At 34.4% G+C, this 16588-nt stretch overlaps 1 protein-coding gene across 7 annotated transcripts in view; it reads right to left on the bottom strand.

Annotated features, from left to right (window-relative positions):
• Nucleotides 1-16588, bottom strand: part of Acer3 (alkaline ceramidase 3) — a 170622-nt gene that overhangs the window by 70720 nt on the left and 83314 nt on the right. For 6 of the 7 annotated variants that reach the window (XM_078046706.1, XM_078046704.1, XM_078046705.1 and 3 more), the window contains one exon: nucleotides 1649-1701. The exons of the other annotated variant lie outside the window; for it this stretch is intronic. In XM_078046706.1, coding sequence (XP_077902832.1) covers nucleotides 1649-1701 — 53 coding nt within the window. The remainder of the gene's footprint in view (nucleotides 1-1648; nucleotides 1702-16588) is intronic. 7 annotated transcript variants of the gene reach the window in all.

Here is a 16588-nt window from a genome sequence, read left to right as displayed (position 1 = left end):
GGAGTCAGTCCACATGGACTGAAATCTTTGAAACTAAGCCCATAATAAACTTTTCTTTCTTTAAGTTGTTCTTATTGGTTGTTTTCATCACAGCAACAAAAAACTAACAAACCATTTTTTCCTATATTTCATATTCTACCTTTGCAAGTATTGCTATACACACCACACATTGTAATGAGTCCCTGTATCTGCTTCCATCATAATGTAAATCTAGTAATTTCATTCTTTTACCACCTAAAAATTTTGAACTACTTCTTTCAGAGTCTGTTTTAATGTCTTTAACCTTTATAGATTCTTCCAAGCACCCCCATGTTGCCACAAATCATTTACATTTCCTTCAAATTATTTTTTACATTCCATCACTGTTTTCCCAACAAGAAAATGTAAAAATAAGTGTTCTATGCTTTACTAGGATTAGACCTGTCTTGTCCATCTGTGTATTCCCCAAGTCAAGCAGAGCGTGCTGCATAGAACATGACACCTTATATAAATATTTGTTGAATATTAGAATCAACTCTAAGAATTGTTATACATTTAATAACTATATTAATAATAAATAAGGCTGTTGTGTATGTACAATGTCATTGTCCAACATGATAGCCACCAGCCACTCCAATATGTCAAATAAGCCAAATCTGAACTGAAATATACTGCAGATATAAAATATACATCAGATTTCAGAACGTGAAGTACTTTATTAAATTTTTTAATATTGATTATATGTTGAAGTAACACTTTTGTAATATTAATATATTAATTGCACCCATAGCTTACTTTTTTTAATGTGGCTACTAGAAAGTCTTCCTACCTTTCAGCACTGGGGATTGAATCCAGGTGTGCTTTACCACTGAGCACTTTTTATTTACTTTGAGACAGGGTCTCAGCAAGTTGCCCAGGATAGCCCCGAACTTGCAATCCTCCTGCTTCAGTTTCCCAAACTGCTGAAATTAACAGGCATATTCCACCATGTCCAGCTGATATAATCATAATTTCAGGTCCTATTTCTACTGGACAGTGATATTCTAGAAGTTCCTGGGTTAATGATGGTAAACCAAGTGGTTAAAAGCTCGAGCACTAGACATATGGCTTCCTTAGATAAAGAATAGGAATTAAAAATCCTTGCATGGTTCTAAAATTTTACCAATTAGAAAGATATGAGACCATTCACACATGGATACCTTGGAGATATGAAAGAATGCAGGCATCTAAAAATAAGAATATATTGTTTTGGGGGCTGGAGTTGTGGCTCAGAAGTAGAGCTCTTGCCTAGCACATGTGGGGCGCTGGGTTCTATCCTCAGCATCACATAAAAATAAAATAAAGGTACTGTGTCCAACTACAACTAAAAAACAAACAAAAAATTTAAAAAAAGAATACACTGTTTTGGTGAACTGATTATGTCTTTTAAAAATGTCTCTACACAACTCTAGAATGCTTCTCTAAAATTATAATGCCTGAAAAGAGGTGGTATAAAAAATGATACCAATTTCACTTGTTTTCTTTATAAACAACTCAACTATTCACTTCTTTACTCCAGTAGTACAAATCCCATCTTTTAATTTTCCTTTATTTATGTGCTCTTTTCTCAAATCTGAAGTGTCTTTAGATTTAGAAAAATAAGCATTTAGTCAATTCTGTCATTACTAACCTGCATTTCATATTGCAGAGTCATGTGGAAGCACCAGGATCCCATTCCTACCACTGAAATGTAAACAAACAAACAAATAAACAAACACAAATTAGCAAAAAATTCTTTGGGAGTAACCAGAATGACTTAAGACAATAAGACATTTTCCAGCATTGAGGGTTTTTTTTATTTTTTAATATTTATTTTTTAGTTTTCGGTGGACACAACATCTTTATTTTATTTTTATGTGGTGCTGAGGATCAAACCCAGCGCCCCGCACATGCCAGGCGAGTGCGCTACCACTTGAGCCACATCCCCAGCCCCAGCATTGAGTTTTGTTTAATAGTTATTTTTTAGTTATAGGTGAACACAATATCTTTATTTTACATTTATGTGGTGCTGAGGATCAAACCCAGTGCCTCATGCATGGTAGGCAAGTTACCACTGAGCCATAATCCCAGCCCCAGCATTGAGTTTTAAGGAAAACAAAGTGTATAAAATCTTGTGGCAAGATATAGCTGATTCTGGATATGTTCAATAATTGAAATTTCATATAGAAGAAAATGAGTACAATATAAATGCTTTTAAATTCCCTCCACTATGTGATTTACTAGATTAACAACATCCCATTATTCATAAATGGAATACTATAAAATGTGTTACTGGATGCTCAGGATAAGCTTTAAATGTGCACAGCTAGTTTAATACTCTTCAATACTACTTTGCACTTCTGATCCAAACAGCTGAGCTGTATGCTTAGAGTAAGGGCCAGTCAATTATGCTTGCTCCCAAATCTGCTAATGATATGGTATTATCAGTAATACAAACTTAGCTTCTATTTCTAAAAGAACAATTTTTAAATGCTTAAAACACATTCTATATAAGTGAGTTGCTAATAAAAATTTCTATTGAAGTAGGTATGTGTTAGATACCTAACAAAGATTGGGAAACAATGATAACCATCTAAAAAGATACTGTATTCATATCTCAAGTTCTCCCCAAGTTTCTCCACCTTAAGTAAATTATTATTAAGTTAAATAAACTATTGTCTTATTAAACTTACTATCTTTTAGCAACTATTATCAAGTAAACTATTATCATGTTAAGAGTTTTTTTAATGTTAGATTTTTAACAAGAAAGACTAAGTAGAATTAAATTTAGTCCCATATTCAAAGGTCATGCCCTTTATCAAATAATAAGATTATACAACTAGGAGGTTTTCAAGATGGAGGAAAAGAGGAGGTCACTTTTCTGTCTGCTCCATGGAGTGAAACTAAGAAAGACAGGCAGCTTCTCAGCAAGGTGGGTAAACAAAAAAAAGAGTAGGGGAACTTTACTGGAATTTAAAACTGGACATTAAAAGAAGAACAGGGACTCAGGAGGTTGATGTAAAAATAAGGAAGAAATACCCAGCGGCACAATCACTGCCACAGGAAGCACCAGCCAGAGCAGTCCCTCTCTGAGCACAGTGGAAGGACAAAGGAATTAAAGGAACCCAAATTTTGGGGAGGCCCCAGCAGTGTCTGGGCACAAAGTGTTAAGAGATCAAAGACATTGCCTGGCAAACCTGAAAGATGTACTGCACAATATCTGCTTGTGGGTAAAGAAGCTGCCATATCTCTAGGAGGCATGAGGAAGACAAAGGAAGGAACTATTTCATAGCTGCTGCATGGGGGCCAGCAGCTGATGGGGTTGATTCCTGGCAAACCAAATTTGGATGGGGTTGATTCCTGGCAAACGGAGTTTGGCCTGAAATACAGGCCTGGTTAACACACAATGCATGACACAGAATGTGCTTATTTGACCAGGAGAATATCAAACCTGGAAAGGTTTACACAGGGTTTAACTGGTTGTTGAAACCCACCTGCCTCTACCTCTCCACCTCTATTCCAACTGCTTGCAGAACCAGCTGGGAGAGATAGATGCATCTGGCCTGGAACTCAGAAGGGCGGAGGCAGGAGAGATTGTTTGAAGACTGAAGCCAAGACCAGGAAACATGAGGTCTGAAGGTGACGTAAGGGACTAAGAATTGGGTCTCCCACCACGTGAATCCCTGGGGTACAGTCTTTCAGCATGGACCAGCAAGCACTGGTTGCTGGAGGTGCACTGATTTAAAAATCTCCAGACCAACAGGCATTCAGCAAAGAGCTTGGAACCTATCCTAACCTAAACCCTGCCTCAGAAATTCTGCCTGAGAGATTACCCCCCTTACTCCAGCAATCCAGAGGGTGGAGCATCACACTCCAGAAGATACCATCTAAAACTGCTGGGAAGAGAAGCTGAGAATATTTTGAACTCCAACAGAAAGTTCTTTAACTTTTCATCAAGATCTTTTTTTTTTAATTATTCTTTTTCTGTTTAATTGTGACCTTAATGGTACATGGAAATTTATACATATTCATATTTGTTTTTTTCCCATTTCTAGTATTTATGAAGCCAGTTATTTTTCATGGTTTAGTTTTTTTGTTTTTGTTGTTTGTTTGCTTGTTTGTTTGTGTGTATGTGTGTGTGTACTAGGATGTTTGATTAGTATATGTTAGTTTTTCATTTTTATTTTAAAAATTTTTTTAATTTTTACTTTATATATACATATATTTTTTTCTCCTGTTTCCCTTGATTCTCTCTTTTCTTCTGTTAACAGCCAATCTCTATTATTCTGTCTTACACTCTTCCTTTAATCTTTTACTTATTTTTATCCTCTCCTCCCTCCTAATCATCAGCTCCTGTATCACTTCTATTCTCTCCCTGTCCACTATTTGAAATTATAAACCCTGTTGCAAACTTGCTGTTTTTATTGTAGGTAATAACTGATCATATCATTTCTGTTTATTGTGATAATTAACATTGTAGATGTCATAGTACGAACAATTTGGTTTAATACTGCATATTGTTTGCATTGGTTGCTGTTATTTGTCTCCCCTTAAATAGTGAGGTACTGAAAACCTTCAGGAACACTATAAATCCACAGAGTAGAAACTCTATTGCCTTAGATCCATACTGTTAGATGGGTAGATGCATAAACAATTTCAAAAAGCAAGGGAACAAACTGTCCCAAACAAACCAACATTCCAATAGCAGAATCCATTGACACCACAAAAGAAGAAATGCCAGTGAAGGAGTTTAGGATGTACATAATTACTCTGATCTGGGAAGTAAAGGATGGTATAAGAAATGAAATGAGAGAGAAAATACAGGAAGTGAAAGATAACTTCAATAAAGAGGCAGAGATTCTGAAGAAAAAACAAAAACAAAAAAACTAAGCAGAAATCCTCAAAATGAAGGAAACAATAAGCCGAATTAAAAATTCAATAGAAAACATCACCAACAGACTAGATCACTTGGAAGACAACTTCAGGCAATAAAGACAAAATATATAATCTTGAAAATAGAGTTGACCATGGAGAGAATATGTTAAGAAACCAAGAACAGAAATTCCAAAAACTATGGAATAACATGAAAAGACCAAATTTAAAATTTACTGGGATAGATGATGGTACAAAGGTACAAACCAAAGGAATGCACAAGCTTTTCAATAAAATAATATCAGAAATTTTCCCAAATCTCAAGAATGAAATGGAAAATCAAGAGCCTTAGAGGACACCAAATATATAAGTTACAACAGACCCACACCAACACACATTATAATGCAAATGCCTACCATACAGAATTAAAGACAGAATTTTAAAGACTGTAAGAGAAAAATATCAGATTACACATAGGGGGAAACCAATCTGGATCTCAGCTGATTTCTCAACACAGACCCTCAAAGCTAGGAGGTCCTAGAATAACATATACCAAGCTTTTAAAGAAAATGAATGCAAACCAAGAATCCTATTATCCAGCAAAATGAAGCTTCATATTTGAAGATGAAATAGAAACCTTCCATGATATACAAAAGTTAAAAGAATTTGAAACTAGAAAGCCTGCACTACAGAACAATCTCAACAAAATAGTACATGAAGATAAATTTTTTTTAAAAAAGTGAAAACCAATAAACAGAGGAACTACACTAAAGGAATAGTTGATCAAAGGAGAAACAAATTCAAATTAAAAACTAGAAATAAACCAAAATGACCAGGAATATAAATCATATCTCAATAATAACCTTGAGCATTAATGGCCTAAATTCATCAATCAAAAGACAAAGACTGGCAAACTGAATTAAAAAACAAGACCCAACAATATGCTGACTCCAAAAGACAGACCTCATAGGCAAAGACACCCAGACTGAAGGTGAAAGGATGGGAAAAAACATATTGCTCACATGGATCATGGAACAAGCAGGAGTTCTATTCTCATATCAGAAAAAGGGGATTTTAAGTCAAAGTTAATCAGAAGGGACAAAGAGGACATTTCATACCACTTAAGGGAATTTATACATCAACAAGACATAACAATAGTAAATATTTATGTCCCCAAAATTAAAGCATCTATGTATATCAAACAAACCCTTCTCAAACTCAAGAATCAAATAGACCACAACATGATAATACTGGGTAACTTTAACACGCCTCTATCACCACTGGATAGATCCTCCAAACAAAAACTAAATAAAAAAGTTATAGAAGTAAAAAATACAATTGATAATTTAGGCTTAACAGCATATATAGAATATCTCATCCATCAAAGACTGAATACACATTCTTCTCAACAGCATACAGATTCTTCTCTAATATAGACCAGGTTATGTAAATGATCACATATATTGGTATAAAATTGTAATACTACCATAATATATTTTTAGCATCTGTAAGGTTATTTTGATAGCTCCTTTCTATTGATATTAATTTTGTGTTCTTGCTTTTTCTTGATTAGACTTGTTTATTTTTAACCAAATTTTAGCTATATAATTTCTTCTCTCTTTCATATATTTCTGCTTCTACTCTTATTTTTTCTTTCCTACTACATCATTTGAAAATAATTTGTTATTCTAGCTTCTTTCTGATACAAGTACTTTAAGTTAAAAATGTTATCTGCGTACTGTTTGATCGAAGAGATCCTGATATTTTAAGCTTTTATTATCACTTAGTTAAGAGTACTTTTATACTTCTTTGTGATTTCTTTCTTAACCACTGAGATATTTATAAGTGTACCATTTAATTTTGAAAAAGTTGACATATGGGAGTGGGGTTATAATATATCTTAAGGTGACTGATTTTCAATGTAATAAATCATGGAGAAAACAGTCTGCATGATTTAAAATTTTAAAAAGTAATAGAAATGCTTTTTATACTGATTGTATTGTTTACATACATGTTAAAAATAAATAAGCTGTTATACTTCAAATATGTGCATTCTATTGTACTTCAATTTTACCTCAATAAAGCTATGAAAAAAATATCATACAACTATATGTCTTGACAAAAAAATGAAACTTCTAAGATTTTATATATTTTCAGTACTTCAGTTACAACTTAAAAAAAAAACCTGAATGAATATCAGCACCTATAACATCGAAATCATAGAAAAGTTCTCTGAAGAAGTCCAGTTCAGCATTGACTGAGCACTTTCTACTTGCCAAAGAGTTATAGATCCTGAGTACAAAGAGAAGATCCAGTCATTAATGAATGACTTAATGAATCATGTAATCTTAGTGACAAAGACAGAAAGACAGAAGTTATCAGAACATGGAGACAAGTGTAGAGTATCAGGGGAACACAGAGAAGAGACACTTGTGAAGGAAATCAGAATGCAAGAACCAATGGCAGAGGCAACACTTAAGGACACAGGAGTTAGCCCAATGAACATGCTGGACAGGGTGTATCAAATAATTTGTATAAAGTCATCTGGAAAATTTTTAACTATTTGTTATTCTTGCTTTTTAAAATATCATTGTATGCATTGTTATCACGTTATTTTTACTTCTCAAAATGAGATGGGGGAAACGGTTACTGCACTCATTTCACTAGAGCAATCATGAAATAGGCTGGGTAGTGTTTTATCTCAAAAGGAAAAATCAGAAGTTACAAAGGTGGATAAATTATCTAATGGTCGGGGAAAAAAACCCTAAGAACTATTTTGATCTAAACCTGCTTAAAATGCTCTCATTATTGTTAAATTATATATCATTAAAAGTCTGATTTGGGGGACTGGGATTGCAGCTCAGTGGTACAGCACTCACCTAGCATGCGTGAGACACTGGGTTTGGTCCTTAGCAACCCATAAAAATAAAATAAAGGTATTGTGTTCACCTGAAACTAAAAATGCATATATTTTTTAAAAGTCTGACGTTTTTAGGTCTCAATAATTTATTTCCTTTCAATAATCTGGGCAACACATAAAATAGTACTCTGCTAGAAAATGTATTCTGGTGGCTATTCTGAGGTTTCAATTCCTTTCAAGGGAGAACATCACTAGGTTTACTTCTTCATTTTATTTCCATTTCTTTTAAAAATTACTCTTCTACAACTGATATTTCTATACATTTAGAAAGCAAAGAGATGTAATAGGATAGCACAGCATTACCTTTGTTCATACAATATTTTATATTTTGTCCCTTTAAAGCAAACCACCAATTTTTGCTAAATTTTTGTTTATCAACTTTATTGAGATATTCACCTACCATAGAATTCATTTATTTAATGTGTACAATTCAATGCTTTTTAAATATGGAGTTATGTAAATATCACCTCACCTAATTTATAACATTTTCATCACTCCCCCCCAAAAAAATCCATTTATATGTCATACCTTTTTTTCTATAAACTTCTCCAGCCTTAGAGAATCATTAATCTACTTTCTGTCTCTATAGATTTGCCTATCTTAATAAAGCAAAGTTGTTAGAAAACTACACACACATCTACACACATATCTAGGGATTAACATGCTTGGTTTTGCATTTAAAAAACATCGGTCCTATTAGGTTGCAGAGCCCAACCTTGGACCTACATGGAGGAATGCTTAACTTGTTCATTGTGCAGTAGGGAAGTCCTAACATAGAATACTATGTTTTGGGACAAAGTGCTATCAGAACACTAGCAAGCACTATTTCCTTGCTCCTTGGACAAGGAATTATTCCCCTGTTGGTGCAAGGTCAGCCTATGTGGCAGTTTCTCGACTCTTGGTATCTGGACTTCTGTAAGATAGGTTGTGTATCACCTCTGGTCTATCATGACTGTTATATATAAATTGGCACATACCCACTATAAAAGCTATTTTTGCTGGGCAATAAAACAGACGCTGTTCTCTGAAACCATCTCCAGAAGGGTTTCTCAGAGCCCTCAAGCTCCCCACAGTTGATGCTGGAAGGGCAGGCTCCCTCAGCACTGTTACAATAAAGGAAAATGTCTAAAGAGGTAGTTTCGTAACTTGATAGCAGAAATATTTTAAAGCAACACACAAAAACACACACACACAAACACATACACACACGTTTACAAATTATATATGTACTGTGGTGCTAATATACATATTCAAAAATCTAAAAAACATAAATTTAGTAAAATAAAGAAGACATATACAAATAAAAGTTAAAGAGGTGTTCCTGCATCCCAACAGATACTCCTTCTTATTCCTGGAGGTGCGAGCATCCTACATGTTTTTTTTTTTTGGTGTGTGTGTGGGGGGGGCGATTACCAGGAATTGAACTCAGGGGCACTCGACCAATGAGCCATATCCATAGCCTTATTTTGCATTTTATTAGAGACAGGGTCTCATTGAGTTGCTTAGTGCCTCACTAAGGCTGGCTTTGAACTCTCAATCCTCCTGCCTCTGCCTCCTCAGCTGTTGGGATTATAGGCGTGTGCCACAGCACCAGGCCCTATATGGTTTTTATTTTGTTTTCATTTCATTTTATTTTTGGTACTAGTGATGGAACCCAGTGGCTCTACCACTGAGCTGTATATCTCAGTCTTGCTAACTTGCTGAGATTGGCCTTGAACTTGCAATTCTCCTGCCTCAACATCCTAAAATGCTGATATTTTGCATATGCTACTGTACCCAGTTTATTTGGCTAGTATAAACAGTAAAGCATGAATTCCTTGAAAGGCATAGGTGGGGCTTCCTCATCTGGTTTTACCCATTTCTTCTTCTGCAACCTATAGTTCAATCACATCATACTGCTTTCTGTCTCTGGCCTCACAATATCAACTCTAGTCTAGATTAGTGTAGTGAACTCCTGTTCTACTCATATTGACCAATTTTTAACATTTTGCTAATTTTTTTCTGAGTCATTTATGAGTAAAATGGCTACATCATGTCCTTTTACTCTTAATACTTCAGTGTGTATCCATATTGTTACCTCCTAAGTAAAATCCTCTCTGCTTCCTTTTTATTTAAGTCTATCATACAAGGAATCTCACAAATAATGTTTGACTAAGTCAGTAGTTATCAGCTTTTGGTGTACACTGGCTTTACCTATATGGCTTTATAAATGCCAGGCCAGTTCAGACAGTCCTGATTCAATGTGTGCCTGTTACTTGTATTTTAAGGATATGTCAATGATTCTGTTGCATATCAAAAGCCAAAGATTCCTGTTAGATTCTAAGGTTCCTAAAGGAGCGCATATATATAGTGCTTTTAAAATTTTTGCATCAAATAGTAGCACTATGCATGATACTTTGTATGTTCTATCTTCAAACATTTCAAAAATCCTACAAGCCCCAATAAAATTCACCATTATTCCCATTTTGTGTAGCAAAAAAAGCAATGCTCAGAAAGGTTAATTAACTAAGGTCACATAACTGGTAAGAGGCAGAAATAAGATTAGAAACAAAGACTGCCTGGCCCTAAAGTTCTTTTCTACATTTCACTGCCCTTGGGAGCAAAGAAATTTTAAAATTTTGGTAAGATTGGGGGAGTGTCCAAAAATTTGAACTTTTATTTAGACTCTCTTGGTGTGCCATGCTTCCATGAGATAATAAGTCCAGGTGAGATGGGCATAATGTCACACTGCTGAGATGCTGAGGCAGAAGAATTTCGAGTTCAAAGCCAGCCTCAGTAATGGCAAGGCTGCTAATAAGCAGCTCAGTGAGACCCTGTCTCTAATAAAATACAAAATAGGACCGGAGATGTGGCTCAATGGTTGAATGTCCTTGAATTCAATCCCTAATAAAAAAAAATCCAGCTGAGAAAACAGCAACAAAAAACTAGGTCTCAGTTACTGAAGACAATAAAAATAGAAAGAGGCAGATTCTAGAAATCACAAAGATAGAACCTAAATATTTGGCAAATGAACGTATATGGAACTCCAAAGAGGAGGAGAGTCTAATTTTCAGATATATTTGTATGTAAAATTTTTTAAGCCATTTATGATACATCCTTTTATGATTTTATCAGTATATATTCTAGATCCTTAATAGAGAACTATCAAGCACGAAACTGGTTTTGTGCCCAGGATCTAAGAAACCGGCAAAGAAACAAGGGCAGGAGGTGGTTTGCAAAGAGAAGGGAGAAATAAACTAGGATGCTTGAAATCAGTTCCCTAATGTAAACTAAATGGAGGAAACTCAGCTGTATCTCTACATTTCATTTCACAAGTAATCAAAGAAGAGTTCAGAAAGAATTTTGGACATTTCCTCTCCAATCAGTGATTAAGAGATGGTCATGTAAGTAGCTTGGTAGAATTACCTAAGGCAGAAAGTGTGACAACAAATTCCTTGATTTTCTGTTTTATTAACTGTTTCATTATTAAGTATAAATGCTAAGATTTAAAAAAATATTAGTCCAGTATGCAGTATTCTAAAGCATCCACTCAATTTCTCCTTGACAGGAAATATAATATTAAGATCCTTCCAGATGATGCTGATCTAGTCTGGCAGTGACAGGTATGATCACATGAATTCAATTAATGGTCCTCTTCTTAGTAAAATGACTTTGCATCACTGACATTTTTCCTTCTTGAAATTTCTATTTTAGATAAAGAAATAAAAACTTTTTAGACTTTTTTTTCCTACTCCACTGTTGATGTTGTGATTGTTTTATAACTTATTTCTTGTTACCCATTACCTATTCATTTAGATAAATGCATAACTAGATTTTGTTGTTTTTGCTTATTTATTTGCGTTAATCTCCCATCACTTTAACATTAAACTCTCTAGGGACAAGGACCTTATCTTTGTTTTTTAATTGACCTAATTTTATCTTTTTCTTATTAGATCTTAATGGTTATACACAGATAATAGTTGGGTTCATTCTGACAAACTCAGACATGCCTGGAAATTGATTTCAGTTCAAAATTATTCCTTTTCCTCAGGTCCTCCCCTCCCTCTTTTTCCTCTACTCTACTAGACTTCCTTTCACTCATCTATTAATTTGTATTTGATTGGTTCTTTACATGATCTTATCCTTCCCTCCTCCTTTCCTTTATTTTACTCTAGCTTCCATATATGAGAGAAGACATTCAACCTTTGAGTTTCTGAATTTGGCTAATTTCACTTAGCATGATATTCTCAATTTTCATCCATTTAATGGCAAATGTCACAATTTCATTCTTTTTAATAGCTGAGTAGAACTCCATTATACACATAAATGCCACAATTAATCCATTTATCTATTGATAGACATCTGGGTTGCTTCCATAATTTAGCTGTTGTCAATTGTGCTGCTATAAACATTGATGTGGCTTTGTCACTGTAATATGTTGATTTTAGAGCTTTGGGAAAATATCCAGGATTGGGATAGCTGGGTCATATGGTGGTTCCATTTCAAGTTTTTTGAGGAATATCCATACTACTTTTCAGAGTGGTTGTACTAATCTGTAGTCCCATCAACAATGCAAGAGTGTCACTTTCCCCCCACCTTCTCACTAGTATTTATTATTATTTGTGTTCTTGATAACTGTAGAATTGACTGGAGTAAGATAAAATCTTTTTTATTATTTTTTAAATATATTTTAGTTATAGGTGGACACATATATTTATTATTTTATTTTTATGTGGTGCTGAGGATGAAGTCTGGTGCCTCATGCATGGTAGGCGAGAGCTCTACCTCTGAGTCACAACCCTAGCCCTTATTATTTATTTTAATTAGGTATATATGACAGCAGAATGCATTTTGATTCATTGTACACAATAGCAGCACAACTTTTCATTTCTCTAGTTGAACATGATATAATGTTGATATGTACAGTCATACATGTACACCTAGCAGAATGATGTCCATCTCATTCCACCATCTTTCCTGACCCCAAGCACCCTCCCTAACCCTCCTTTCCCTTTGCCCAAAGTTCCTCCATTTTTCTCATGCCCCCCACCCCCTTTATGGATCAGCATCCACTTATCAGAAGGAACATTCGGACTTTGGTTTTTTGGAATTGGCTTAATTCGCTTAACATGATATTCTCCAATTCCATCCATTTATAAGCAAATGCTGTAATTTTGTTCTCTTTTAATGCTGAATAACATTCCATTGTGTATATATTCCACAGTTTTTTTATCCATTCATCTATTGAAGGGCATCTAGATTGCTTCCACACTTTAGCTGCTATGAATATTGATAAGATAAAATATTAAGAGTGTTTTTGATTTGCATTTCCCTGATTGCTAAGAGATGTTGAACATACTTTCATATATTTGTTGGCCATTGTTTCTTCTTTTAAGAAATGTCTGTTTAAGAGGGCATTAACTATGGCCCTTGGGCCTAATCTGGTTGGTTCATGGCCTTTGAGCTAAGAATGACTTTTACATTTTTAAAAGCTAACATTTTCAAATTATTCACATACTACATAATATTATTAATGTTGCTTCTTAGCCAGGAAAACCTAAAATATTTAGCATCTAGACCCTTAAAAAAATTGCTGACCCTTTTTCTAGAGAAACTCTCATAACTAGAGAAATTTGTACAGTAATGCTCATAAGCATTATTGTTAACAATAATAGAAAAATGGAGACTTTTAAAATATCCATTAACAAGCAAGTAGGATATAAAATATTTTGCTAGACTATTCTAAGCAGGGAAACAAATGGACACAAACTTTGCATTGTAAAGAGATAAATTTTCAGTACTGTACAATGTAATAAAAGTGTTACAATATGTTTCTGTTTATATGGAGTTTAAAAATCATGAAATATAAAACTATTTACAAATATACATACACTTTCTGTGAAGCCACAAAAATATGCATGAAAAAAAAATAAAGACAATTTTACCATATTTTTCTATGAAATGAAGACAGGGGCAATTTAGGTAGAATAAACATGTTGCTTAAACCATCTCTGTTACATATGATTCTAAGTTACATTTCCCAAGACTAAGGATCTGAAATTGATATGTTGCTATTCATTAAATGCATGGTTTTTGTTTGATTTAAAAAAAAAAAAGTCTGTTTAGGCACGCCTGTAATCCCAGTGGTTTGGGAGACTGAGGCAGGAGGATCACAAGTTCAAAGTCAGCCTTAGCAACTTACTGAGAACCTGTCTCTAAATAAAATTTTTTTAAAAGGGCTGTGGAGTGGCTCAGTGGTTAAGTCTGTTTAGCCTTTGGACCATTTTTGATTGGGTTATTTGCTTTTTTGGTGTTAAGTTTTTTGAGTTCTTTATTATTCTGGATTTTAATCTCTTGTCAGAGGAGCAGCTGGCAAAGATTTTTCTCCCATTCCTTAAGCTCTCTCTCCACATGCTTAATTGTTTCCTTTGTGGTGCACAAGTTTTTAAACTAGATGGCATCCCACTTATTAATTCTTGGTTTTATTTCTTGAGATTTAAGGTTCTTGTTAAGGAAGTCGGTGCCAGCATCAATATGAACTGAATATTAACTCTATGTTTTCTTCTAGTAATTGCAACATTTCTGGTCTAATTCCTAAGTCTTTGATCCATTTGATTTTACTTTTTGAGAGATAGGGATCTACTCTCATTCTTCTACAAATGATTATCCATTTTTCTCTAATTTATGTTTTTGGCAACTTTGTCAAGTATCAGATGGCTGTAAGTATGTGGCATTATCTGTTTTTCCCCCCTATTCTATTGGTCTTCATCTCTGTTTTGATGGCAATACTATGCTGTTTTTGTTACTATAGCGCTGTAATATAATTTGAGATCTGGAATTGTGATGTCTCCTACATTGCTATTTTTGCTCAGTACTGCTTTGGCTATTCTGGGTCTCTTATTCTTTCAAATGAATTTAAGGATTGCTTTTTCTATAAAAATGTCACTGGTATTTTGATGGGGAGTGCATTGATGCTGTATATTGCTTAAGTACCTACTCATTTTTAAACTTATTTGTCTGTTTCCCCTGCTACATCATCAGCTCCAATAGTTTGAGAACTACACCTAGTACATAATAGTGTCTTGGTAAACATTTATTGGAAAAATTTTTAAATGAATAAATTCTTAATGAATCTGAAACCAAGCCAGGACAAAATGGTCCTCATAAATTTACTAAAAGTCTGTCACTAAAATACTTCTCCACAAAGCCAAAATCCCCAATTCTTTCTGCAAAATATTCCTCAATTCCAAAAAAACAAAACCCGAATAGTTAAGCAGTTAGTATGTACTATGTAGAGTGATATTAAGTGTAATCACAAAAGCAAGAATAAGGTTTAGAAGTAACTGTTATTTTTTTCCAACTTTGAGAGATGAGAATAGAGGAACTGTTAAGTTAGCAAAAACATTCTTCTATCATCACTGTCTACTTCTGTTCCTATCTTTATTTACTTCAAACCTCTTGCTCAAAAGATCACATGGTATACTATTATACAGACTGTTGGTCTCAATAACTTTTTTTAATTTACATATGACAGTGGAATGCATTTACAATTCCTATTACACATATAGAGCACAATTGTTCATATCTCTGGTTATATACAAAGTATATTCACACCAAATTGTGTCTTCATACATGTACTTTAGATAATGACGTCCTTCTCATTCCACCATCATTTCTAACCCCATGCCCCCTTCTCCTTCCACCCCTCTCTCTTCCCTCTCTAGAGTTCGTCTATTCCTCCACAGTTCCCCCTCCCTACCCCACTATGAATCAGCCTCCTTATATCAGAAAGAAAATTCGGCATTTGTTTTTTTGGGATTGGCTAACTTCACTTAGTATTATCTTCTTTAACTCAATCCATTTACCTGCAAATGCCATGATTTTATTCTATTTTATTGCTGAGTAATATTCCATTGTGTATATATGCCACTTTTTAAAAAATCCATTCATCTACTGAAGGGCATCTAGGTTGGTTCCACAGTTTAGCTATTATGAATTGTGCTGCTATAAACATTGATGTGTCTGTGTCCCTGTAGTATGCTGTTTTTAAGTCCTTTGGGTATAGATGGAGGAGAGGGATACCTGGGTCAAATGGTGGTTCCATTACCAGTTTTTCAAGGAATCTCCAAACCGCTTTCCATATTGGCTGTATCAATTTGCAGTCCCACCAGGATTGTATGAGTGTATCTTTTCCCCTACATCCTTGCCAACACTTATTGTTGTTGGTATTCTTAAAAGCTGCCATTCTGACTGGAGTGAGATGAAATCTTAGAGTAGTTTTGATTTGCATTTCTCTAACTGCTAGAGATGATGAATATTTTTTCACATATTTGTTGATTGATTGTATATCATCTTCTGAGAGGTTTCTGTTCAGGTCCTTGGCCCATATGTTGACTGGGTTATTTGTTTTTTTGGTGTTTAGGTTTTTGAATTCTTTTTATATCCTAGAGATTAGTGCTCTATCTATGTGTGAGGGGTAAAAATTTGCTCCCAAGAAATAGGTTCTCTATTCACCTCACAGATTGTTTCTTTTGCTGAGAAGAAACTTTTTAGTTTGAATCCATCCCATTTATTGATTCTTAATTTTTAAAAAATATTTATTTATTTATTTAAGTTTTAGGTGGACACAATATCTTCATTTTATTTTTATTTAGTGCTGAGGATCGAACCCAGTGCCTCACGCAAGCTAGGCAAGTGCTCATGCTGAGCCACAACCACAGCCCTTGATTCTTGATTCTTGCCCTATAGGAGTCTTACCTAAGGAAGTTGGGGCATAATCCGACATGATGGAGATTAGGACCTACTTTTTGTTCTATTAAA

This window comes from Ictidomys tridecemlineatus, chromosome 4, assembly GCF_052094955.1.
Source record: "Ictidomys tridecemlineatus isolate mIctTri1 chromosome 4, mIctTri1.hap1, whole genome shotgun sequence".
In the NCBI taxonomy this organism is placed as follows: Eukaryota; Metazoa; Chordata; class Mammalia; order Rodentia; family Sciuridae; genus Ictidomys; species Ictidomys tridecemlineatus.
The sequence above is the reverse complement of the archived record's forward strand: the minus strand, read 5'-3'. Positions and strand labels throughout refer to the sequence as shown.